Here is a 24133-nt window from a genome sequence, read left to right as displayed (position 1 = left end):
TCTTGTCTTACACTTGAAAGATTGGCATCACATATCAAACCAAGCCCCTGTTGTAAGATGAGCTCAGAGAGAACAAAAAAAGGGAAGGACAGGTGGGCAGCGGTAGCTCTGGGGATGGAAGCCGCTTACAGCGAACACGCTCCAACCTGGACCTGTGACCCTTACAGCTGTGGAAGATCGGGAGTGGCCTGATCCTTTTACAGTGGGTGGAACTGGGCCCAGGGAGTTGATTGATGTTCTCAAGGATGAGCAGGAAGAGCAGAGGGAGGCTGGACTGTCTGTACCTCATACAGCTCTAGGGCCCAGAAAGCTGTAGAAAGGCTGGGTTTGTCACGTGGAGAGGCCAACTTGTGAGACACAGAGCTGGCTTTGTCCTCACCTTGTGCTAAATGGCTACCAAGACCACTTTTGGCTCAGGGTACCTCTGTATGCAAAGGAAACTAAAGCCAGTCCCCCATTGTGTCCGCCGTGGGAAGCCTCCTCCCAGGAATTATGGTCAAGTCTGGACTTGATTTTCGTTTCAATAACTAAAATTTAGCTAGCTAAACAACTGTTCAGAAGAAGGAACAAATCATAAGCACTCGGCTTCATGACGCTTCGGAAACTGAGTCCATGTACATGTGGATGTGTCAACTTCCAGCAGAGCCTTGATTCCATCCAGTCTCCTGTTTATAGCCTGGAGAGTTCGTGCCGGGGGTCCTCAGCCTTCCGAATGCTGTGGACCTTTTAATACAGCTCCTCATGTCATGGTGACCCCCAACCATAAAATTATTTCATTGCTACTTCATCACTGTAATTTTGCTACTGTTATGAATCGTAAGGTGAATATCTGATATGCCACCCCGGTGAAAGGGTCATTCGAACCTGACTGAAAGGGTCAGTGGAGAAGCACTGGTCTATGCCATTCAGTGTGGCGCTTCCACAGGCTTAACTTAGTAGAAGCTCTGAGCTGCTGGGTTGTCACCTGGCTTGACCCTTGATGGGAACACTGGTATCTCACTGTTTCCTTCCTTACCATACCCCCTGACCTAGACCCCCACCGATCAGTTTGACGTAATTTTGTTTCTGTGATCTTTACCTCCCCGTGCCTCTGGATGGGAACTTTCTTGTGTTTTCTTGTGCTATCTAGATGGTATTTTCTTCTAGTCAGTTGTTTTTACAACAATATTTTTTTTTTTGTCCTTGGATTTACAGGTTTGCTGAGATTGTTATTTTGGTATCAGTAAAGGCCCTGAATGAACTTAAAATTTAAAATGTAAAGAAAAACTCTACTTTTTTAGTTGTTGCTTCTGTTTCACGTGATCCTGCAGGAGTGTGTAGCTGGAGTTATCTCCAGTCCCGCCTGGGCATGCAGCCACTCAGATCCAAATAAACACACAGATACTCACCACTATTTAAACTGTTTGGGCTAATGGCTCAGGCTTCCTGCCATCCAGCTCCTACATCTCAAATTAACCCATTTCCACAAATCCATACCTTGCCACGTAGCTCGTGGCTCACTGGTAGCCTACATCCTGCTTCTCATGGCAGTGCCTGGCTCCTGACTCAGCCCTCCTGTTCCCCTCTCTCTTTGTCCCACCTATACTTCCTGCCTGGCCACCAGCCAACCAGCACTTTATTCATCAACCAATCAGAGCAACGTATTCACAGCATACAGATATCCACAGCAGGAGTGACTTTTTCTTCCTGACTCTTGGTGACTTTTTTCTGAAGTCCGTGGGTCCCGTCCCCTACCCCCCCCCCCACAGCCATAAGTGTTCTGCATCATGACAGCCTACTGGATGCTGTGTCATATCCAGGGTGTGTTATAAGAAACCACAGGCTGTGGATTAGAAGGATCTGAAGCACGTGTCCGACACCGAGAAATCCTTGATAGATTTCCTTGCAGCCTCACAGACAGGGCGCTGGTTCTTCAAGGAGACAATCCAGAAGCCATGGCCTTCTGTTCCTAAATTCTCTGTAGTCTTCCCTCACCTTCGCGACTTCTTTTGCAAGCTATAAAAACATTTTTTTTTCTTGTCTTCCTAAGTTGCTATCAAATGGAAGAAAATGGATTCCAAAGCATGCACTAGGAAGCCAAATGGTAGCCTGGGAAATTGTTAACCAGGTCTTTCATTCTGTGACCCTTGCACAGAAAGAGAATGTGTTTCCTAAGGTCCTGGTCACAAAATGCCACAAGGCACAGTTTTGGGGGCTAGAAATCTGAATCCGTGGCATCACTAGTGATGGTTCCTTCTGTACCTGTCGGAGAAAGAGCCCTTCTCATTGGCCTATGGATGGCTGCCACCTCCATGCCTCTTCATGTCACCTCCCTCCTGGGTGTCTGTCTCTGTGTCATTATTTCCTGGGTTTTTAAGGACACAAATCATATTGAAGTGAGTCCCCACCCTAATGACCTCATTTTAACTTCTTACTCCTGGATAGACCCTATTCCAAATAAAATATTATTGTGAGGTACTAGGGACTCCAACAGTATTTTTTTTGGAGTGTGAGGGGCACAGTTTAACCCATAACTGTGTGTATATGTGTCCATGTATCTGTGTACACATTCATTTTGAGAACTATCTTTGTTTTATAATTAAGATATCAATGACCTCATCTTCCATCTTCCATGTTGGGAGGTCAGAGATGTTGAAACATGAGTGGAGGTCAGAATCCTGCTCCTGAAGGCTGTGTGTATGTCCCCGCGTATATTCTAGATCCTTCTCTCTCCTGCCATCTCAGGGAGCAGATTGAGTCTTCAAGACTTGAGGAATGTACTGTGCCTCTGGCGTTTGAAGGGGAGTCAGGAAGCAGAGAGGCCTAGCGAGGAGAGGATGGGTTTGGTCCCTGGCTTCTGTGGTTGTGGCCCTCTCTAGCTACAGATCATTTGAGTACGGCTCCTGTTATCTCTCAGCCACAGCTGCTGTGTCAGTAAACAGGGATAATACTCAGGATTGCAGGGAGGCATAAATGATGTCATTTACCAGACATGCTCAGTATAGTGCCTTGCTAAGAAAGGGCTTATAAGCCGGGCGGTGGTGGCGCATGCCTTTAATCCCAGCACTCGGGAGGCAGAGCCCGGCGGATCTCTGTGAGTTCGAGGCCAGCCTGGGCTACCAAGTGAGTTCCAGGAAAAGGCGCAAAGCTACACAGAGAAACCCTGTCTCGAAAAACCAAAAAAAAAAAAAAAAAAAAAAAAAGAAAGGGCTTATAATCGCCACTTGTGGTATTTATTCTAAATGAGTACATAAGACTGTTCTGTCCATCTTCTTTCTGTGGGAAACAGTAATAATAGTTACATCTATTTGTACAGCACTTTACAGTTTTGTAAGTTATTTGTCTATTTTATCCTTAGAGCTTTGTGGTAAAGGGTAGTTTTATTTTATTTTTAGTTGGGTTTTTTTTGTGTTTTTTTTTTTTAGCATTTACTTTTAATTATGTGGGTATGAGAGGTGGGGTAGGGGTATGTACATGTCAGTGCAGGTGCCCAGGAAGTCCAGAAGAGGGTGATAGATCTCTCGGAACTGGAGTTTCAGGTGGTTGTGAACCATCTGATGTGGGTGTGGGAACCAAACTTGGGTGCTCTGCCAGAGCAGTGCATGCTCTAACCACTGAGATCTCTCGTCAGCTCTGACATTTAACTTTATTTATTTGTTGCCCAGGAGGGCGCCATGCTGCATGTGTAGAGGTCAGAGGACTACTTTCAGGAGTCAGTCCTCACCTTTATCTCCTGATCATCTCACCTCTTTTATTTATTGCTGGACAGGCTGGACAAGGTCTCATGTGCCACTCCGGCCCCGAATTCCTCTGCTCCTCCTGCCTCTCTCTGTCTTCCAGGTATTGAAAGGACTTGCATGCCCAGCAGGCGATTTGCTCTGTTCTCACTGTCCACACAGGTAACTGAGTCAGAGAGTTGTGGAGACGCATATATATGGTGGCAAAGAGCAGCTCTAGAAATGAGCTTTAGACTTTTTCATGCATAGCCTTTATGAAAAATAAAATACAGCAGCAAGGTGAAAAAGATGCCACCTTGTTCCTCTGCAGTGACACCTCAGAGTGTAGCCTTTTGCTGCTCTGTCTTTGAGTAACCCCGAAGCATTGCAGGGTGAGCCTCGCTTACCCTGCACACTTGGGGCCAGAGTGTTTCCGATTCCCAGTGGCTTCAGACTGAGGAATATTTGCACATGTGTATTAAGAAATTTCGGGGGGGGGGGAACCCATGCCTGAATTAGACTTCATTTATGTTTCATATTTGCCTTTCATTCTCTGAAAGTGATTTTGTACGGTATTTCTGGTGGACTTGAATTTTAACTGCATTCTAATGGGAGCTTGGGTGTGGAATTGTCTAAATGTGGCTTCATGTCCATACTTAACAGTTTTTCAGAGTTTCAGATTTGGATTTCTGTGTTAAGGATACTCAACCTATGTGTCTATATGTACCAGATTCCTATAATGAAAACATTACAGTGTTGTTGTTTTACTCTTGAAAGCAGTACTCTGGTTTATAACCAGGAGCATATGCCAAGCCATCCATGGGGCGAGTACTAACTGAAGGGTAAGTCCCCAAAAGCGGAACTGTCACGTCAAAGGGTCAGTACCTTTGTCACCTCAACAGAAATGGCCACACGACTCCCCACAAAGATGGTACTATTTTGCACTTCCCCCAGTACCATTCAAGACAGGGATTTCCCCACAGCCTCCGCAAGGCTGTATTGTTAGGCTGGGGATTTCTATTCATCTGATCAGGTATGAAGTGGTATCTCAGTGTGGTTTTAATTTAAATCTCTCTTCCGGATAAAGCTGAGCATTGTTTTCAAGGCATAAGAGCTGTCTGTGTTTCCTTTTTCTGTGAACTGTCTGTTTGTACACTTTGCCCATTTTTCTGCTGATTTTTGATCTTTCATCTACCTTCTAGGAGCTTTTGACATTCTGGCAAGGCAAACCATTTGTCTGAGAACTGAAAACCTTTGCCCCAGGTGGTTATTCGATGCCTTTCCTTTCTTTTCGTGTGTGTGTGTGTGTGTGTGTGTGTGTGTGTGTGTGTGTGTGTGTGTGTCCGTCTGTCCCTCCCTCTGTGTCTGTCTGGTTCTCTCTCCGCTGTCTCTCCCACCCCTCCCTTCCTTTCTCTTTCGGCAGGACTGGGGCTCAAGCATCCATACTCAACCTCTGACCCACATCCCCAGCCCCATTTGCCTCCTGATTTTGTTCACTGTAATTTTTCTCACGTCCCTCCGCATTCTGCATTTATATATAACGGAAGAGATCTGAAATAACGTGGGAACTGTCAGCACAGAAACCCATAGAATGCTGTTATTGGGAAGGGGTCGGGGGTCAGCCCGGCCACAGGTTGCGAACTGGTGGCTTGTGGTTGGAGTTTCCCTGGGGCTATGTTTTCTTTGGCTTACTTAGTGTTGGCCTATGCGATGTCTAAACTTTTTAAATTGGTCTCCAGTACTGTAAAATCAGATGATCTCTTTGCTTTAAAAGTACCGGGAATTGGCCTGCCCTGGGCTGTGCCTCTCCTGTGACCACAATGGGAAAGAAGCCACCTCCCCTCTCATCCCCACCCTGGGCACAAGCTCAGTCCTCCATTCCTCCTTTCTAGACCTGGAAAACAGACGGTGCCTGTCATTCACCATTCGCCTATCCCTGTTTAACTGTGTGTTTCTCTTTAAAATGATGAAAAAGAGGTGGCACTTTCGTGAACTTGTTTCTTTCTCAAAGTTGACATGTGACAGACAGGCCGAGATGGTGATGTGGAAAGAAAGCTAGGTAAGAGCATATTTCTTGGTTGAAAGGCAGTACACTGCTTCCCGCAGCAAGTCTCCATGCGGGGAGTGTGCACTTAACACACCAGGACTGCAGTTTGCTGTGACTCCTGACCATTCACTTCACTGATTTGATAGGCTAAAGACGTTACCCTTCTAGAAACATACAGTAGGTCACTGGCAGCACTGTGCTTCGTGAGAGCAGTGGTCCACAAGGACCTGTCTAATTTGGATAATAAGAGCAGTGTTTTTTTTTGTTGTTGTTGTTTTTTGTTTTTTTGAGACAGGGTTTCTCTGTGTAGCTTTGCACCTTTCCTGGAAATCACTCTGTAGCCCAGGCTGGCCTCGAACTCACAGAGATCCGCCTGGCTCTGCCTCCTGAGTGCTGGAATTAAAGGCGTGCACCACCACCGCCTGGCATGATTTTTTTTTTAAACAGTTCTTTTTTAAAAAGATTTATTTTTTAAATTGTATGAGTATTTGCTTGCATGTATGTGTGCCACATAGGTGCAGTACCCATGTGGGTCAGAAGGGGGCATTGGATCCTCTGGAACTGGAGTTAGAGATAGTTATCAGCCACCATTGGGGCACTTGGAACCATACCTGGGTCTTTAAAAAGAGCAGCACGTCCTCTTAACCTTGGAGCCATCTCTAGCCTCAGAAGCTGTGTTAGATGTGTTATTAAGCAATTGAGTTTAAAAGACATTAAAAAAAAAAAAAATCAGGTATGAGTTTGTTTGAGCAAAGTTCCAGTTTCTGCAGCTCTACAGAAAGTAGGAATCAGACCATTTTTTTCTTCCTTTAATCAAACAGGAAGTAGATAAGGAAGAAAGCAGCAGACGTGATAGGTGACTCAATGTACCTTTGGAGAATCTGGACGGGATGTTGTTCTTCACGATTGTAGGAGGACAACTCAAAGGAGCAACATATTACTGATGATGAGGCCAAGGATGGCATGGGGTGGTGTTGACCTTGAGGTAGCATTTGGAGGCTGGGCTGGGGCTCTGGAAACTGGAAGCGCTGAGAAATGTCCACATCCCTGCAACCACCTTCCTTGCCCGCCTCCTGAGGTGATTCTCAGGGTCGGTTATACAGCACGATGGCTGCTTGAAGAATTCTGAGGTGGTGAACGAGGCCTGCAGAACACATCAGATCCCGAAAGGGCTGGAGACTTGTTCCTGCAGCCAGTTCATCAGTCTGTCCCCACTGTTCTCCCCACTCCCATCCGAGAGCAGAGCCCGGGTCCATGCCCACCGTCTGGAGACCCGCAGCTACTGACTGACGGCTGGCTGTCTCCCTGCCACCCTCGTGACTGTGTGGCCAGAAGTGGATCTTTGTAAGTCTCCTGCTGCCTTGAGGAAGTCCACAGAGCTCACTGTGGTCTATAAAGCCCTCTGTGGGTTCCCGCCATGCAGCCTCCACCTCTGACCCCAGCCTGGGTCTACTTAAGCATTCAAAATGCCTGGCCACTGCCATTCTGTTGTGTTTTAGGTATGACAAACCACACAACAAAATTCCTCGTCTTAATTATTTTTAAGTAAACAGGTTAGCAATGTTAAGTACGTTCACAGCTTGTTCAGGCAATCACCATGAATATCTCAGATAATCTGAAGCTGTAGCCATTAAACAGCTGTTCCCCATTTCTTCTCTTTCTGCCCTGAGCGACTGCTGTTCTCCTTTCCGTCTGTAAAAATCTGACAGGCCAAGGGAGCCTGTACCAGTGGGATCAGATATTTCTTATCATTTTGTGACTGGTTTCTCTCACCCAACGTAATGTCAGTGTTAAAGCATGTGTCTGGATTTCCTTTCTTTGAAGGCTGAGAAATATTTCGGTGTGTGGACACATCACATTTTGTCTGTCTATTCATCCATTGATGGACACTTGAATTCTTTCTAATTTTTTTTTTTTTTTTTTGGCCATCCTGAATTACCACTTTGCACACATATGTACTAATGTCTTTGCTTTGGGGAATATTTGCCTATATGTATTAAGAAATCTCAGGGCGGCGAGGGGAACCCATGTCTGAACTACATTTCATTTATGTTTCCTATTGACTTTTCATCCACTGCAAGTGATTTTTTTTTTTTTTTTTTGGTTTTTCGAGACACTGCAAGTGATTTAATGCAGTGTTTCTAGTGTTGGTTATGTATTTGTGGGTGGGTGTGTATATCAGTATGCCCTGGGGTCAGAGGTCAGCTTTGGATATCATTCCTCAGGAGCTTAACACAGAGACTGCTACTGGCATGGAATTCCCAAGTGGGTTAGATTGGCCAACCTGCGAATCTGGCTCTTTCTATCTCCCTGGAGCTGGGATGACAAGCACATGCCACCATGCCCTGCTTTTCATGTCGGTTCTGAGGGTGGCACTCAAGTCCTTATGCCAGAAATACTTTGCCAACCGAGCCATTTCTCCAGCCCTGAAATCCTGTTTTCAATTCTTTCCAATTTATACTCAACAGTAATGCTGGGACCTATACTAATTATTATTTTAAATTTTCCGAGGAACGACCATAGAGTTTTCTGTAGTGGCTGCTCTGAGTTACATTCCCACCAACGACGCACATGGTTCCAATTTCTTTGCATCCCCAGCCACACATTTTTATTTTCTTTAATTGTAGCTGTCCTAGTGGGGAGGTCGTTGTGATGTGCATTTCCCTGATGCTCAGTGATGTCGGACACGGTTTCCTAGGACTGCAAGCGGGCAGATACCACCGCACCGGGCTAATTTTACTAACTATAGACTACGCTCACTTGGTTGAATGTGGGTCCCAGTTTCCCTAGTGGTGATTTAGATGATGGAACTTTGTACATGCCTGGTTCTTCTGGAGTTCCAAAGTATGCCTTAGATTTTTCCCCTTGCCCCTCATTTGTGAAGGAGGAAGGGGAACAGAACCTAGTCGTAGAGGTGGCAGAACAGAGACCCCTTCCCCTTCCCTCCCTCCTGCCCCTCCTCCCTCTTCTCTGGGTGGATGAACACTTTCTCTCATCTCTGCTCCATCCTTGGGTGCCATCTCTACCTCCCTGTCTCTCCTGCAGCCTGGATTGGATTCTGCGGTTCCTCGGCTGGGTCCCGGGGTGGCTTCCTGACACTGTCCTTACCTCTAGGCCTCTTCTTGTTCACGGCTGCTCAGTACATTTTCCACAATACAAGTTTTACCACTTGGCTGTTGAATTCAAGTTCTTGGATGTTTCTCCACTTCCTCCAGGCTAAAGACCACACCACTTCAGTGGCCCATAGGCTGTCCATGGTAGCCCTGGCATTCACCCTTATCTTGAGCACCTTTCCTGAGCCCTGGGCCTGAAATGTCCACCACATGTGCCTTTACCCAGATTTCTATAACTTCCTGGTCTTCCTGGCCAAGAAGACCCAGTACCTGTACCCTAGCCGCTGCCCACCCTTGCCCGCTCTAACCACTGCCTCTCGGCAATGGGCCTGTCTATAGTGTAACTGTTCCATTTTCAACCCCCAGCTGGATTTGGCCCCCAAGGGCCGGGACTTAACATTAGCCCAATGCCTTTCACAAAGTAGGTATTTGTAAAGAGGCGGAGGGAGCTGGAAAAGGAAAGTGCGAAATTTCTAGATCTTGTCTGTGTCCTAGACCCTGCCCTCTGTCACGTCCTCTCAGTCCAGGGTGGCTGGAGGAGTTAGCAGGAACTCCCATAGTGACCCAGTTCAGCATTGCTTCTTTCTCTGGCCACCGCGAAACAAACTGACCCTGGCCTACCTTCTGGTAAATGCATCCCAGCAGAGATGACTCATCCCTGTGTGACTCAGGCTCAGCCTCACAGCTGGAAGGGCAGCCAGCACGTCTGCAGGGGGAGGGCAGGCCCAGCGCCTGAGCCCCTGGCAGGCATGCGCTAGCCAGCCTCCTCCAACCCTCTGAGCAAGGCTAGAAGCGGTCCTTTCTCAGCTGGCATGGCAGCACTGGGTTCTGGTCAGGAGCCTGAGGCAGGAGGATTGCCACAAGGTAGAAGTCTACATAGTAAGACCCTATCTGTACAAACAATTCTGCCTGGTTTCAGAATTTTATCTAATAATCCACCATTTGCTAGAAGCCGGCTGTGAGTTTAGGTGATGTGCTGTAAGCCTTGTCATGTTTAATCCTCACAGTAGCCCAGCAGCACAATTAATAGCAATTATGTACCAAATACCCCCCCACACACACACACACTTGCACACACGCAGGCACGCACTCATGCACACAACGTTGCAACACTCTTACTGTATGAAGTACTTTTCTCAACACAGTAACAAAGTATCTGATGAAGGCAGGTTAAAGAAGAGAGGGTCTACTTGAGCTGACAGTGAGAGAGTACAGCCTATCATGGCGGAGATGGCATGGTAAAGCAGTTTGCCACAGCTGGTTACATTGTATCCACAGTTAGGAAACAGAGGCGTAGGCTCAACCCCTCTCTTCTTCCATTCGGTTCCTTGGGGTGGTGCCCATCCACATGCAGGGAAGGACGTCCCTCTTCAGTTAAACATTTCTGGGAACACCTTCAGAGATGGACCCAGAAGTATGTTTCCATGGCGACTCTAAATTCAGGCAGGTTGTCAGAATCATCCCACAGTACTTACCCTGATTCATCCATTTTTTATAATACCGCGTTACAGGAGCTCTTGTCTTTACTTCAGACATAGAAACCCGAGGCACCAAAAGAGACCTTATAGTGCCTCACAGTGACATAGGAAGCACAGAACTACGGCATAGGGGAGGAAACTGAGGCCCGGAGAGGTTAGTCATTTACCCAGAGACACGTGGTGGGCCAGGGCTGGGCCACAGCGCCCTTCTGCCACTGCTTCGGAATCATGCATTCATCACGATATGGACTTGGTTCTCCGTGGCCCTCCCCGTGGGTGCGTCCCAAGGACCAAGTCCAGAGATAAGGCAGGATGCTGGGGCAGAAGCTTTCTTCTGAACCTGGGGTGCAGCAGATGGGGAGCGCTGAGAGAATGGTGTGTTTCCCATCTCCTTCCCCTTTGGGGTCTCAGAGCATCTCCTCACCTGAGGGATGCTGACAAGGTCCTTTTCACCCCACAGACAGCGAGACAGTCCACTACCACTATGGCCCAAAGGACCTGGTCACCATCTTGTTCTACATCTCCATCACCATCATCTTGCACGCTGTGGTCCAAGAGTACATCTTAGACGTAAGTGACGAGTTTGGATTCTGTGGTCAGAAGCCGAGAGGTCCGTTAGGGTGGTGAGCCTTACCTTGAAGAAAACCACAGCTCCGATTCGCTCCATCTCCCAACTTAGCCCCTTAGTCGGGAGGCTAGACTCCTTCGCCACCCTTCCCCCTCCCCCTCGGATTTCTTTAGTTCACATGCGAGACTCATAAAGAAATCTTTTTAGATTTCTTCTTTAGTTCCTAAGGGAGGAAGCTGTCTGAAAGACACCAAGAGCATATTCTCGGAGTCTTTCAAACACAGCATGACTAGAATATGCTTTCTTTCTGTAGATGTTAACAGCCTTAACACCTACTGCTTTCTCAAACTGCTAACCCGAAACTCAGTACCAGAGGCATGCAGTGGGCTTGTGCTAAATGGCTTGGGTTGTAAGGAGTTTGAACTGCTAACTCTTTTGTAAAGGGGAAACACGGGAGCGTATAATCTGCTGGGTATCTGCATGCTCATGTGTATAATCTGCTGGGTATCTGCATGCTCGTGTGTATAATCTGCTGGGTATCTGCATGCTCATGTGTATAATCTGCTGGGTGTCTGCATGCTCATGTGTATAATCTGCTGGGTATCTGCATGCTCATGTGTGTAATCTGCTGGGTATCTGCATGCTCGTGTATTGACGTGTGGAGTTTTCTTTCTTCTCTAGAGAATCAGCAAACGGCTTCATCTCTCCAAGGCCAAACACAGCAAGTTCAATGAATCTGGACAGCTGGTTGTCTTTCATCTCAGCTCCGTGGTGTGGTGCCTCTACCTGCTGGTAACGGTGAGTGGTCCTCGTGACTGCTGAAGAGTGAAACTCAAGCCACCAGGCGTGCTCTTCATTGCTGATCAAATGACTGTCACGGGCTTAAAGGGAAGAAAAAGAGCTAGGAACAGGTGCCTTAGAGTTGGAACTCGTTTTGCATTCTCCTGGTACTGTGGGGAGTGGCCGGATTAATTAGTGTAGATGCCACTGAATGAAGTCATCCTCTTTTACAAAAGTAAGCACTTTTTACAGTTTTTACCCATGTTACATGATACCAGGTATCCACGTGGCTCTATATTGTTTTATCAGCCCTATCTTCAAACAGTGTCTCACAAGGTAATTCCCACCCCCACCCCCACCCCTGCCCCAGAACTGGGCCTTGTACATGCTAGATAAATACTCTTCCCGTGAGCTGCATTCTCCACCCACAATAAATCCATATTCACGCAATACCCCGGATGTTGACTTAAGGGTCCCGAGTTGGTTTTTCCAGTGCGTCCGCAGCCACGTACTTCCACGACGGCAAGCATGGAAGCGTGGCTTGGACTCGGAGGCCTGGCTCTGTGTGTGTCGCTCTGGCCGAATACCTGAGACAAACCACTGAAAGGAGGGAAGACTCATGCTGGCTCCTGGTTTCAGGGCTCTCCCTTTGTGGTGTCCGAGGCCACTGCTTTGAGCCTGAGGAAAAGTGAACCACTGTATGGATCATGTGGAACCATGTGGCTCGCCTCACAGTGGACAGGAACAGAGACACAGAGAGGGCGGAACCGGGGTCAATGTACCCCTTCAGGGGCATGTCCCAGTGACCTACTTCCTCCAGCTAGGCCCCACCTCCTCGTTTCTACCACCACCCCACAGTACCACAATCGATGCTACATTATTCAGCCACTTCTCCAAAGCCCCAGCCCTGAGCATTATACCGGGAACAGAGCCATAAATACACCAGTTTTTAGGGTGTACTTCAGGTCTAATCAATTAACAAAGGCCAGCATTCCCCTTCTGCACATCAAACCTTTGATATAGAAAAAAAAATTCCTTCAGACAGGGGCTCTGGACTGTCATTCAGGGCTCACTCTAAGGAGACCCTGCCTGCTTACTGTCCTGTAAACTGCCGTTCTCATCTGGAGCAGCTTTTGTCTATAACCAGCTCCCAGCAGAAATCCCGGCCTGGGGTTTGGAAATGTCATCAGCTCTCTGGCCTCTGCTCTGCTACCTCGCCTCTGCTCTCCCTGACAGAGATGGCCCTCCCATCCTAAGGAACCCCGTCTCCAGAGCTGAACGCAGACTGACTGCGTGGACTCAAAGCAGGAGGCAACATGTCCGCGTTGTGTGTTGCTTTGATTCCTATTATCGGTGCATCTCAGAACACTTTTTCTGAGCCGCGCACTAAGGAATTTTAAATGAGAGACCAAAGACTTCCGTCCTCTCAGAGGGGGGCTCCCACATTCCTAACCCCAGGGGACAGATACAGTGCACCCACGGGACCTCAGGCCTCTCCCAGCTTCCTGACCTTGAGTTCATGCCCACCTCTTGGAGGCCTTCGCTGCTACAGTTTTGCGGGGAGCATTGCCTCATCTCTGAAGCCTTTCTGCCCTTGCACCCTCACTGTGACATCCCAGCTGTGACCAGAGGTCTTTGATCTTGTGGAGAGCCCATTCTCCACTCAGCATGCTCCGTGAGGACGTGGAGACCAGGGAACCACACAGGCTCCTGGGTTCACTCCCTGCACTCACCTCCTCCGTCCCAACCATCCATCCGCCTGGGAGGAGAGACGCTGAAGAATAGGAGAAGCCATTTTGTAAAGGGAGCAAAAGCACCCGGTTTTCAAATCACAGTTCTCTGTCGCAATGGAACTCTGTCAGGATTCTTCTCTTTCCCTCCCCTCCCAACGTCAGCAGATCCTGCCTGCTCCACCTTCAAAATTCTGAGATTCTCAATACCGCTTTTCTACATGGATCACTCCCCCAAGTCCCGTGGGCCCCCACTCAGGTCAGATGTTGGTCGTATGCCCCTGGCATCCCTAGTTGGGGGTCAGAGATGCTCTTTTCTTTCAGTTCCGAGGACAGCCTCACAGGGAAGCTCATCTGCCTCCAGCTGTCATTAATGTAAAGGATGCAGAACCCAGGCCTTCTCGGCCGTTTGCCTACACTGCTGATTTCTTCCTTTCTCGGGGAGTGCGCTTCCATTCCGGGCCCTCCCCTCAGCCCATTAACCGCTCAGCCAGATGGATCTCTTTAAAGCATGAGCTAAATCATGTGTTCTCCTACTTAAAATAAGTTCCCCTCACAGCTGCCGTGAAATTGTTTTCTCCTCCTTGCTGGTGTGACCCGGGTCCTGGAACCTTGCCGGTGACGTCAGCATGGACTGATCTCTCACTCCATGCTCCAACTCTACTCCTCCAGTTCGGCTGGCGGCTTCCTTTGCTGGAGTGCTCTGTCCACAGACATCATAGGGCCAGCCCTTTCCTGCCATCCATCCTCCTCCTAAGTGTCACTTCCTCAGAGCACCCCCCCTCCCCGTTTGCATTTTCCATACCATGCCTGTTGTTGGTGTTTCTACTGCTTCATGTGTGTGTGTTCTGCATGTCTGACTCAAGCTGCCCGCCAGCAGGCACCATGCTTGCCCACCGCTGCACCCTTAGTGCAGTCTTTCTGGCACACGCTAAGACAGACGACGCTGAGGACGTCTGAGCCTAGGTGGCGGCTGGCTGTGTTATGTCTATTAAATTCTGCTGGTTTTTGTGGTTCTTGTTTGAACATCAGAAAGGAAGGCTGCTAGGGAAAGAGGAGGAATTGCTCCAGCAGGCTGAGGCCTCGCAGGGGTAGACGTCAAGAATCGGAAGAGAACAAAGTGTCATGTGCCCCCCCCCTCCCCCGCCCGCCCACCCGCCCGCCCCTTGAGCCACCTGTCGTGGAGGCCCTGGTTTGGGCTGGAAGGGGTTACAGTGCTTGCTTGTGGCCCGCGACCCCGGAACTCAGATGCCTTGGCATGCCTGAACTCGGAGGCAGCCAGCCTCAGCCTCGCTTTATCCTCCCTCAGACAGCTGCCTAGACAGGGCTGGAAAGGGCTCCTCACCGAGTGTGAGTCAGTTCTCCTTTGACTCTGGGCTCCACCTCCTCCCGTCCCAGCGGACAGGACATTTGCAAGCAGGCAGCATTTTTCTGAGGAGCTTTTTTGGCTTGTTGGCTTCAAAGTCCTGACCTCTCTGTCTCCGAAGTGAAGAGGCCATTCAAGCAGTTCCTGTTTAAACACACAAGCCCATCCAGGCCTTGGGTCTCTGGGGTGCCACAGATCCTGGCCTATCTTTTTGGTAGAAATGCACCCCGTCCCCCCCCCCATACACACACGCACACACACTACCACCTAGTCCAGGAAGTCCCACTCTACTTGTTAAATACATAGCTGCTTCCTCTAGGAAGGGGCCATCTTACCCTTCAGGGTTTCCTGGAATGAGGCAGTGTGGCTCATCAGGTGTCACTGCGCCTGAGGGCAGAGATCTGACAGAGGCACGTGTGAGTGGTCTAAAGGGAAGTGAGACAGAGAGTAGTGGGGTGGGTACCACACACACCCCCACACACCCCCTCCCACTGCCCAGGGCCGAGTCCCCAGAGCCCCGCACCTCTGTGCCTCACTGTGTGTGACTGAGGCGAGGGGGAGGTAAAGATGAGCAGAGATTATAATTGAGACGGTAAGGGTTGGGGTGAGACCTCCTTCCAATCTAGGCTGCCATGTCTACACGGGTATGGGCACGGGTATCTGATTGGCCCTGTCACTTAGGTCACCTAGCTCGCTGTGCTCCTAGAGGCCCGGGGATGGTACTCAGAGTGCGTGGTGTAGGCGAGAGGGTGCTAGTGACTTGAGGGCGGGTGGATCAGCCCTCCTTGGAAACATGGCTTACAGCTCTAGGAACCAGAGCTTTGAGTGATGTCCCTCGCTCTGTAGACGTTCTCATTCTCCAGCTCAGATTGCAGCTGGGCTACTGGACAAACCTCATCTCAGGAGGGCTTTCCTATCTGTTTCTTCATTTCTCTCTTTTTTTTCCCCTCTTCTTCCAAGAGGAGCTGTTGAAAGCATTCATCAGTTATTCACTCGTTATTCCATCAACTAACGTTCCTATTGGACTTCTGCAGGGCGTGGACTCTTTTCTCCTGTGTCTTGTAATCCTATGTTAAAGTTTCATCTTGCCTGTCTTTAGGAATGCTGTAGGTCTTTGGCTGAGGGGATGTCTTAGTTAGGATTTCTGTTGCTGTGTTAAAACACCATAACCAGAAGCAACTTCGGGAGGGAAGGGTTTATGATCTGACAGCTGTTGTCCATCATCCAGGGAAGTCAGGGTCACAGTGGTACCCAGTTAGGAAGCAGAGCACGATGAGGGCTGGTTGGTACTCTGCTCCCTTCCTTTCTCCTTTTCATCCGGTCTGGGACCCCAGCCCATATGGCGGTGACACCCACATGAGTCTTCCCTCCTTAGCCTAATTTAGAAACTTCCTCGTAGATATGAGCAGCGGTTTGTCTTGTAGATGATTCTGTGATGGTCAATATTAATCATCACAGTGATGTGAAAAGCTTCAGTCTCCAGTGGGTATTGTAATTCTGCTGTATTTAATCCTTTATTATGGAAACAGTTCCCGAGTGTATATATGGCAGATACCACACCAGAGAGTGTCACATAAACTCACATTTATTTCCACCTGTAACTCTGTACCGTTAGTATTTCACTTTACAGATGAGCCTGGGGAGACTGGGGAAACTCCCGAGCTGTTTCAGTAGATGTCGCTACTGTCAGGCCTGTCTTCAGACACAGGTCGCCAGACCCCAGAGCATGGCATGTCCCTTCTCGGGTGGACAAGTGCCAGTAGGTCCTACACACTGGGTTCCTTTGTTTCCAAGAGCGGTTTGTTCCTCGTGGTGATTGATGGAGGCCAGGTGCATCCCTGATCCCTGGACCGGTCACAGGCCCCACCAGGTACATGGTCACATCTCTAAATGCTTTCTTTTCTCACCCACCATAGGAAGGATACTTAACAAACCTGAGAAGCCTCTGGGAAGATTACCCGCACGTGTACCTCTCGTGAGTATTTGTGTGACTCACTAGGGCCATTGAGGACCAGGTCATGACCTGAACCTATAGAGCATGGGGTTGGGAGCAGTAGGTCTCTCTTTGAGAGTCTCCGCTCAAGGCATTATCTGTATTAGCTCCATCCATAGAGGTTACCTAGTCTGCATGCAACAGATGCAAACTCTCTGTCAGGGTCTCTGGCTTTGTGTCTCATTGGAGACCCTGTGAGTTCATAGCACATCTTTAAATTCAAACTCACGTTCCTGTTTGTGATTCTGCTCAGACCTGGGCCTATCTCCCTCTGGAGGCCACCCCGTGTCCCCAAGACTTCTCAGAGAAGCGACAGCAAAGGGTGTGGAGCTGGAGCCTCTCTGTTGTCGCCTTCAGTGGTTGCCATGTCCACGCACTGTGTGCTATAATCGGCTTCCTCCTCAGCTCTACCTTCTCTGGGTTGAAGAAATGTGTTTGGTCACTACTGGTTCCTCCCGTGGACTTTGCTGTGGACCTTTAAGTGGTCTTATACGTGGTGCTGTGGGTGTGGTGGTCTCTGCCTCCCTCGCTCACTCACTCACTCACTCACTCCCTCACTCACTCACTCCCTCATTCACTCACTCACTCCCTCACTCCCTCATTCACTCATTTACTCACTCACTCACTTACTCCCTCATTCACTCACTCACTCACTCACTCCCTCATTCACTCACTCACTCACTCACTCACACACTCCCTCATTCACTCACTCACTCACTCACTCCCTCATTCACTCACTCACTCACTCACTCACACACTCCCTCATTCACTCACTCACTCACTCACTCACTCACTCACTCACTCACTCCCTCGCTCCTCGTCCTGCTGGTCAACCACAGCCTTGGCGTAGGCCTTTCCTTGTGTCCTTGGCAAGTGCCGTGGGGATGCTCTTGGTCCCGTGTGTTGCTCAATCCCCTCATCTCCAGCTTCCAGGTGAAATTCTTCTACTTATGCCAGCTGGCCTACTGGCTGCACTCCCTACCCGAGCTTTACTTCCAGAAGGTGCGGAAGGTGAGCATGCCCCTCTTCCCCTGCCCTCTCCCCTGCAGCCCTCCTGTTTTCCCCGGGGACCCCGCCTTTCCCTTTCTCCAGAAGCGTGATGGGTTGGCTGATGATGGAGTTAGCTCTTGCAGGAGTACCACACAGACCGCCAAAGAGAACAGTGTCGGGCACTTGACTCCTCCACCAGATGTGTTAGGCAAAATCTAACCTAATCTAGATACTGGACTTAGGAGATCTTGCCATGCCCGGCCCTTTGTGTAGTTTTCCTGGGGTGATGCTGACAACCCTCTCCCAGTCCTTTCTTTCCCAACCCAGACCTGCCTTCTGGCACCAGGCTTGAAGCTCTTGCCTCACCCTTCCGGTCCCTAGCCCAGTGTATGGGGTTCTGAGGTGACGCAGGACTGTAGGGGTAGGGAGACCTGGCCATTTCCTGTTCCCCTTACACGTCCCCTCGGTCCTTGGCATGTTCACTTGGAGGATGAGCATGCTCACCCTCTGCCCCTCTCTCTTCCAGGAAGAAATCCCCCGCCAGCTGCAGTACATTTGCCTGTATCTGCTTCACATCGCTGGGGCGTACCTCTTGAAGTGAGTGAGAGCGAGAGCGGAGCCAGCCCCGTTTCCTCGACCTTTTATGCCCCCGGGGTCTGTCCACATAAACTCTCAGTTAGCAGGCATTCAGTTGACACCAACTGTTTGCGAAGTACCATGCTGAGACTGTGGGATGCAGAACGTAGTAGAAGATCCTCTTATCTTCAGTGGTTCATTCCCCTCCTGGTCGGAAAGACAGTCACAAGAAAGACAGGTGTGGTGCGCTCTGCCATGGTGTGCGCCACTAGCCATGAGAACCCAGAGCGTTAGCCACCTCGGCCCGAGGCAGAGCCGAGGAAGACTTCCGGCAGCCACGGACTGGGCTCCCCCCTCCATGGGTGTCCAAATGCTGCTGGAGCATAGAGCTCTAGAGTTCATTTCAGTTTGGCTCGTAATGAAATAGACAACAGTTGGCTGGGTAGTTGTTCTAGAAGTGGGGAGTGTCCCTGCGTGGGAAGCTGGAGTATCTCTTACGGACAGTGCATTGACGAACGAGCTATGGCCATTGGTAACTGGGCTTGCCGTGAGCTTTTCACTTACAGAATCGAACCCAAACTGTGTGTAGGCTCTCCTGTGAGAGCTCCGCTGTGGTGCCCAGATGTCCTGGGGCCTTGTTTCTGAGGGACTCACAACAGGCTTCCTGTGAGAATGACTGACATGGATGAACAGTGCGCCTGCGAGCGTGTGTGTGTGTGTGTGTGTGTGTGTGTGTGTGTGTGTGTGTGTGTCGGAGTCCTCCAGATCTCGAGCTCTGGCTTCCTGTCTCTGGAGGCCGAGGGCCATGACAGCTGTTCCAGCTGTGCTCTGATGTTGAATGCTCACAGCGGAGGAGGGGTTATGGTGAGGGCCTGGCTCCCCAGCACTGTGTGTTGAGCACCCCACAGGGGGAGAGCTTCCTGCTGCCTCCGATAGCGCAAAGTCAGACAGCAGGAAGTCTTCATAGATGTACCCACAACGCTCAGCAACCTTGTTCAGGGCCCCCCCTTTTGTGCATGATTCTGGCACCGTGAGAGTGGAAGGTGCCAGGTAGGGACCATGACATGCATGAGTCAGGTTCACTGTGGGGACAAGCAAGGGTGGCTCACCTAGATGAAACAGGTCCAGGGCTGAGGAGTCAGTCCAGGACACTCCCTGAAGGTTTAGTGGCCCGACTCTCACCAAGGATAAGGCATGGTCCCCACACCCCACACACACACCCCAAAAAGTGGAAAACAGAACCCAGGCACAGGCACAGGAGCAGCACAATGGGCCAGTGCTTCTGGGCCACCGTGGCATTCTGGCGGGAAGGTAAGGCCCGTCTTTCTCCCCAGCCTGAGTCGCCTGGGCCTGATCTTGCTGCTGCTGCAATACTCCACCGAGTTCCTTTTCCACATGGCCCGGCTCTTCTACTTCGCAGATGAGAACAACGAGAGGCTGTAAGTGGGGTTGCTGGGCGCTGGCCTGTCCCGAGACCTCGGGGCTGGGACCCAGGCATCTTCCTGAGGTGTCCGTGGTGGTGGGAGGCTCCTGCTGCTTTGGGTGTCAGCTACCCCCCCCCTCCACCACTGTGTGCAGGCAGCGCCCTATGCTTAGGTTCCAGAACTGGAAATCTCACCTTCCTGGGTCCTGTTTGACTTCCTGTCCCATCCCGGGTTACTTCTGGAGAAGAGGGTGAAGGTCCTTTGGGGGGCTCTCAAAGCTGACGCTCCTTTTCTGCCCCCGTGAGCAGGTTTAACGCCTGGGCTGCCGTGTTTGGGGGCACGCGCCTCTTCATCCTCACTCTCGCCGTCTTGGCCATCGGCTTCGGATTGGCTCGGGTGGAAAACCAGGTGTTTGACCCCGAGAAAGGGAACTTTAACACCTTGCCTTGCAGGTGAGTTGGCGGAAGCCTGAGGTGGTGAATCGGGGCTCTCTGAGCGCTGCCAGGCACCTCTCGAACATGGCACATCTTCCCAGAAGGTCAGGGAAGAGAGGCGCCGTGAGGCTCTCATACAGTGACGTTTAGGAGCAAGTCTATTGATGTCAGTCTCCTGCTCCCGTCGGACATTCTTCACTTCTCAGCTTTGCTGGGCTCAGACCAGGCAGTGAGGAAGGACCCCAGTCCAAATGCAGTGCGGACCCCTCACTCGTGTTCAGCACCTCATGATGCAGAGGACAGTTCTCATCCAGGCTAGGTTGATCGTGACACCCTCATGAGACTTTGGAGTTTTGTCCTCCATGTCTTGCTCTGTGGCTTTCCCTAGCATCCAGGGAGGCAGCCAGGAAGCTATGTGGTCCATGAAGCTCTAGGCATCAGAGTGCATGCAGTCTGTCTGGGGTTGTTCCACTGGTTTGTGACATGTTAGAAGAGGATTATTTCGGCACTCCCATAATTTAGTTCATTGGAATGTTACCAATATATGGAGAGCTTATATTGGCCTCCCTGTGGGCCATGCATATGGGAGAGGTACAGCTGTGGATCTGTAGGTGTAGGATGAGTGTGACTGTGGGGTGAGCGTGCAGTGGCACCACCCTCCCCTCCCCGCCCCCCTGGGGGGGGGGTGCTTCACCTCCCATTGCTGAAGTGTGCTGGAGCAGAGACGCCCAAGCTCCCAGCCTTCCTGGTGCTGGTGGCTGGGAGGCGGGCAGGCCACAGGACCTCCCCCACACCTCCTCCTGCAGGCTGGAGATCTGAACCTCACCCTCAGATCCGTCTCTCCCTGTCTGTCGGCAGGCTCGGCATGCTGCTGCTGGTGTGTGTTGTCCAGGCCTGGCTCATGTGGCGCTTCATCCACTCGCAGCTGCGGCACTGGCGGGAATACTGGAAGGAACAGAATGCCAAGCGCAGACTCCCAGCCGCTGCCCCCAGGCTTCCAGCCAGGCCTATCAAGAGGGAACCTGGTGAGTGCCAGGACTGTGGCAGAGAGCCAGCGGGTGGGGTCTGTGCTGGGATGGGCGAAGAAGAGTTGGGATCTGGCTCTTAGGTCTTCCACAGACCAGTCCTTCTGGCTCCTCCTCCTTCTAGATACTTCTCTCCGGGCCTGGGGCTCGATGACCAGCATGGAGCTGGGCGTGAGCCCGAGACTCAGTGTGAGCAGGCCGGCCATAACAGGCAGGGCCTTGCGCCCCGGCCGCTGTGCTTCGGGGCGGCCGTGGGTGGGGACTTCTGGAAGGAAGCATGCCCTCTGGGTGGCTTCTGGCGTCCAGCCATAGTTCTGCTGCTGTTGCTATTGCTGTCACCCGTGCCCTGTGCTACACGGTGCCTATGTCCTCACCTGCCCTTGTCCTGGGCATCCCGGCCCACCCCTGCCTCCCAGGCGGTTAGCTTCCCCTCTCTCTTCAGGAATGACTCACAGTGGCACAGTGTTAGGGGTGAGCTGCAGGGATGGGAAACCCCCGTCTCCTCTGGTTCCTGAGCATCCTCGAGTAAGGTCCCCCAAGCCCCACAGGTCCTCAGACGTCCCAGCCCTCATCTACCGCCCAGCCCGGGGGGCCTGTCTGCATGCCTGTTTTCTGACTCACCTGCATTTTTCCAGGCCGCTGCCTGCCTGGCAAGAGCATGTGCATGTGTATGTTTGTGTGCAGCTGGGTGTGAGGAGGCCTGAGGGTCGGGCGGGGGTTAGGAGGAGGGGTTTCTGTGTGGCTGAGACTCAGCCCGAGTTTGTGGAGAAACTCTTCTCAGTAAAAGATCGCACTGTTCTACAAAAGGGGTGTCAGGCTGTGTCCCCGAAGCATCGTGCTCCCCATCTCCCCTCCCCGTCACCATCCCCGTTGCTGAGACCTATGGGTCGTCTACGGGACTGAGAGATTGAGGACACTGGAGGAGCTAAGAGGTGGCCGCCAGCATTGCTCAGACGTCGGTGTAGGCTGCTGCCTGTTCCTCCGTTTCTGTGTGTCACCTCCAGATGCCCTCCACTAAAAGATAGTCCAAGACTAAAGCACCTGACGCCAAGTCACTCGTCAAAGGCGGCAGGACAGGCGGCAACCCGCCCTGAACTGTCTCTGCTGGCTTCCATCGGCTCCAGCCTGGTCCCTCCCTGGATAGTCTGCACGCCACAGGGCCATCTCCCCAACCACCAGACTTCCCCACCCTCCATGCCTCCATTTTCCCACCTCAGTCTTAGCAGTAGCCTCACGGGTGTCTCTCTCCATTCCCAGGTTACCATGAAAATGGCGTGGTGAAAGCAGAGAACGGAACCTCCCCACGGACTAAGAAACTCAAGTCTCCCTAAGGCCAAAGTGCTGAGAACAGGATCCACTGGGTGAGGGCCCAGCAGGGAGGCAAGAGACCCTGGCCCCCAGCTCAGCCTCTCCATCCTCCTAGCCCGGCTCCATCTCCATCAGCAGAAACCTTGGCATCAAAGGGGGAGTCAGTCTCTACCTTCTTGGCTTTCTCTTCTTCCATAAACCATTCTCAATAAAACCAAAAACCTTCCTCTCTCGCTCCCTGGGGCCACCTCGTGGCCTCACCTCTGTCCTGTACTCTAGGTCTTCTCAGACGCCTAGATTTTCCTAGCCGTCTTTCTCGCTCGCCTCTTTCTCTTCCTTCATGGCTACTTCTGTTTCTCCTCACTTCCTGACTTTAATGTGCAATTTCTCTGATATTTTACACTGAGAGGGAGCTAAGATTGCAGTCCTGTCCATCAGTCCCAGGACCTGTCCTCCTGGAAGCCTCTTGCCAAGGAGCTTCCCCTAGAGCTGGTGGCCGATCCTCGGTGGCCCCTGTGTGGATGGATGGGCAGGAGGAGGAAAGGCCATCCCTCTCGGACCACAATATTCTTGGTGCTGACTGACTGACAAGATGTAGGACTGTGGTTCTACACGTCCCGTCCCGAAGTGGTTTGCTTTGGGACGCAGTGACTTAATCCAGAAAGACAGTGTTAATTAACTGTTGAGTCCCAGGACTCCAAAGAGCTTCCAGCGCTGTGTTTGAGTTGGAAACCAGCCTGCCTTCACTCTGGGGTGGGGGTGGGGGGGAGGATGCGCTAAGAAGGATGTGCCTTCCCACTTCCGTCGCAAGAGCAAAGCGTGTTGAACGGCTTGCCTCTTCTGGAAAGGTGGCTGGATGAGAGAGACAGAAGCGTCTATCTGGAACTTTCTCCAGCACACCAGCCGACGTACTTCCTTAACCCATCCACCAGCATCTAAAACCAAACCAAACAGCAGTTACAAACCTGCCCAAGACATGCCGTTCCCACGTCCAGAAGCAACCTGCCCCCATCGGAGGCCAGACACACAACCTAGACGTCATCTCTCTAGCTGCAGAAACGTGAAGCCTCCGGCCCCGTGTGGTCCCCCCACACACACCAGCGTCCCATGGAGGGTCACCTGGCCTCCCTTCCTCTGGCCTCACCTGAGTGTTCTTTAAAATCGTGTCATTTGCTGACGCCTGATAACGGGATGCCTCAGGGTCACTCTTCCGGCTGTGTGAGCAGACATAGCCACGTCCACAGGAGTCCATGGCTCCATTCCCTTCAGTGTTCCTTCTCCTCTCTTCTACCTGAAGATGTGGTCACCAGGTCCTTGTGGTACCTTGTGAGGACTTCCGGAAGGGCGGCGGGCTTCAAAGGGCCCCTGAACTCCGTGCTGGTGTAGGGGAGCCATTCTTGGTGACAGAGGAATGTTAATGTTAACCTGATTACGCTGGTCTTCTTCTGACATCGTAGTAGAGACCAGAGCTTGAATTTGTACCCATAAACAGGGAGATGGGTCCTTCATCAAGGCAGCTCCCCTCTCCGAGTCACTAACAATGTATGTAAGGTCTAACTTACCAGTATTTGAGGAATTTGCTTCCAAACATCATTGTGGCATTTCC

The 24133-nt window shown here is 51.0% G+C and overlaps 1 protein-coding gene across 2 annotated transcripts in view; it reads left to right on the top strand.

Moving 5' to 3' along the window:
• Tram2 (translocation associated membrane protein 2) overlaps positions 1-23704 on the top strand; it is a 74164-nt gene extending 50460 nt beyond the window's left edge. Inside the window, exons 3-11 of one of the 2 annotated variants that reach the window (XM_006991701.3) lie at positions 10794-10903; positions 11583-11699; positions 16694-16752; positions 17697-17781; positions 18287-18357; positions 19671-19775; positions 20069-20212; positions 21053-21219; positions 22477-23704. In XM_006991701.3, coding sequence (XP_006991763.1) covers positions 10794-10903; positions 11583-11699; positions 16694-16752; positions 17697-17781; positions 18287-18357; positions 19671-19775; positions 20069-20212; positions 21053-21219; positions 22477-22550 — 932 coding nt within the window. In that variant the 3' untranslated portion in view covers positions 22551-23704. The remainder of the gene's footprint in view (positions 1-10793; positions 10904-11582; positions 11700-16693; positions 16753-17696; positions 17782-18286; positions 18358-19670; positions 19776-20068; positions 20213-21052; positions 21220-22476) is intronic. The other variant, XM_042265622.2, reaches the window with a different exon arrangement.
• Positions 23705-24133: the final 429 nt, after the last annotated feature.

Source organism: Peromyscus maniculatus, chromosome 21 (assembly GCF_049852395.1).
Source record: "Peromyscus maniculatus bairdii isolate BWxNUB_F1_BW_parent chromosome 21, HU_Pman_BW_mat_3.1, whole genome shotgun sequence".
Classification (NCBI taxonomy): Eukaryota; Metazoa; Chordata; class Mammalia; order Rodentia; family Cricetidae; genus Peromyscus; species Peromyscus maniculatus.
This window is presented reverse-complemented; position numbering and strand designations above follow the sequence as displayed.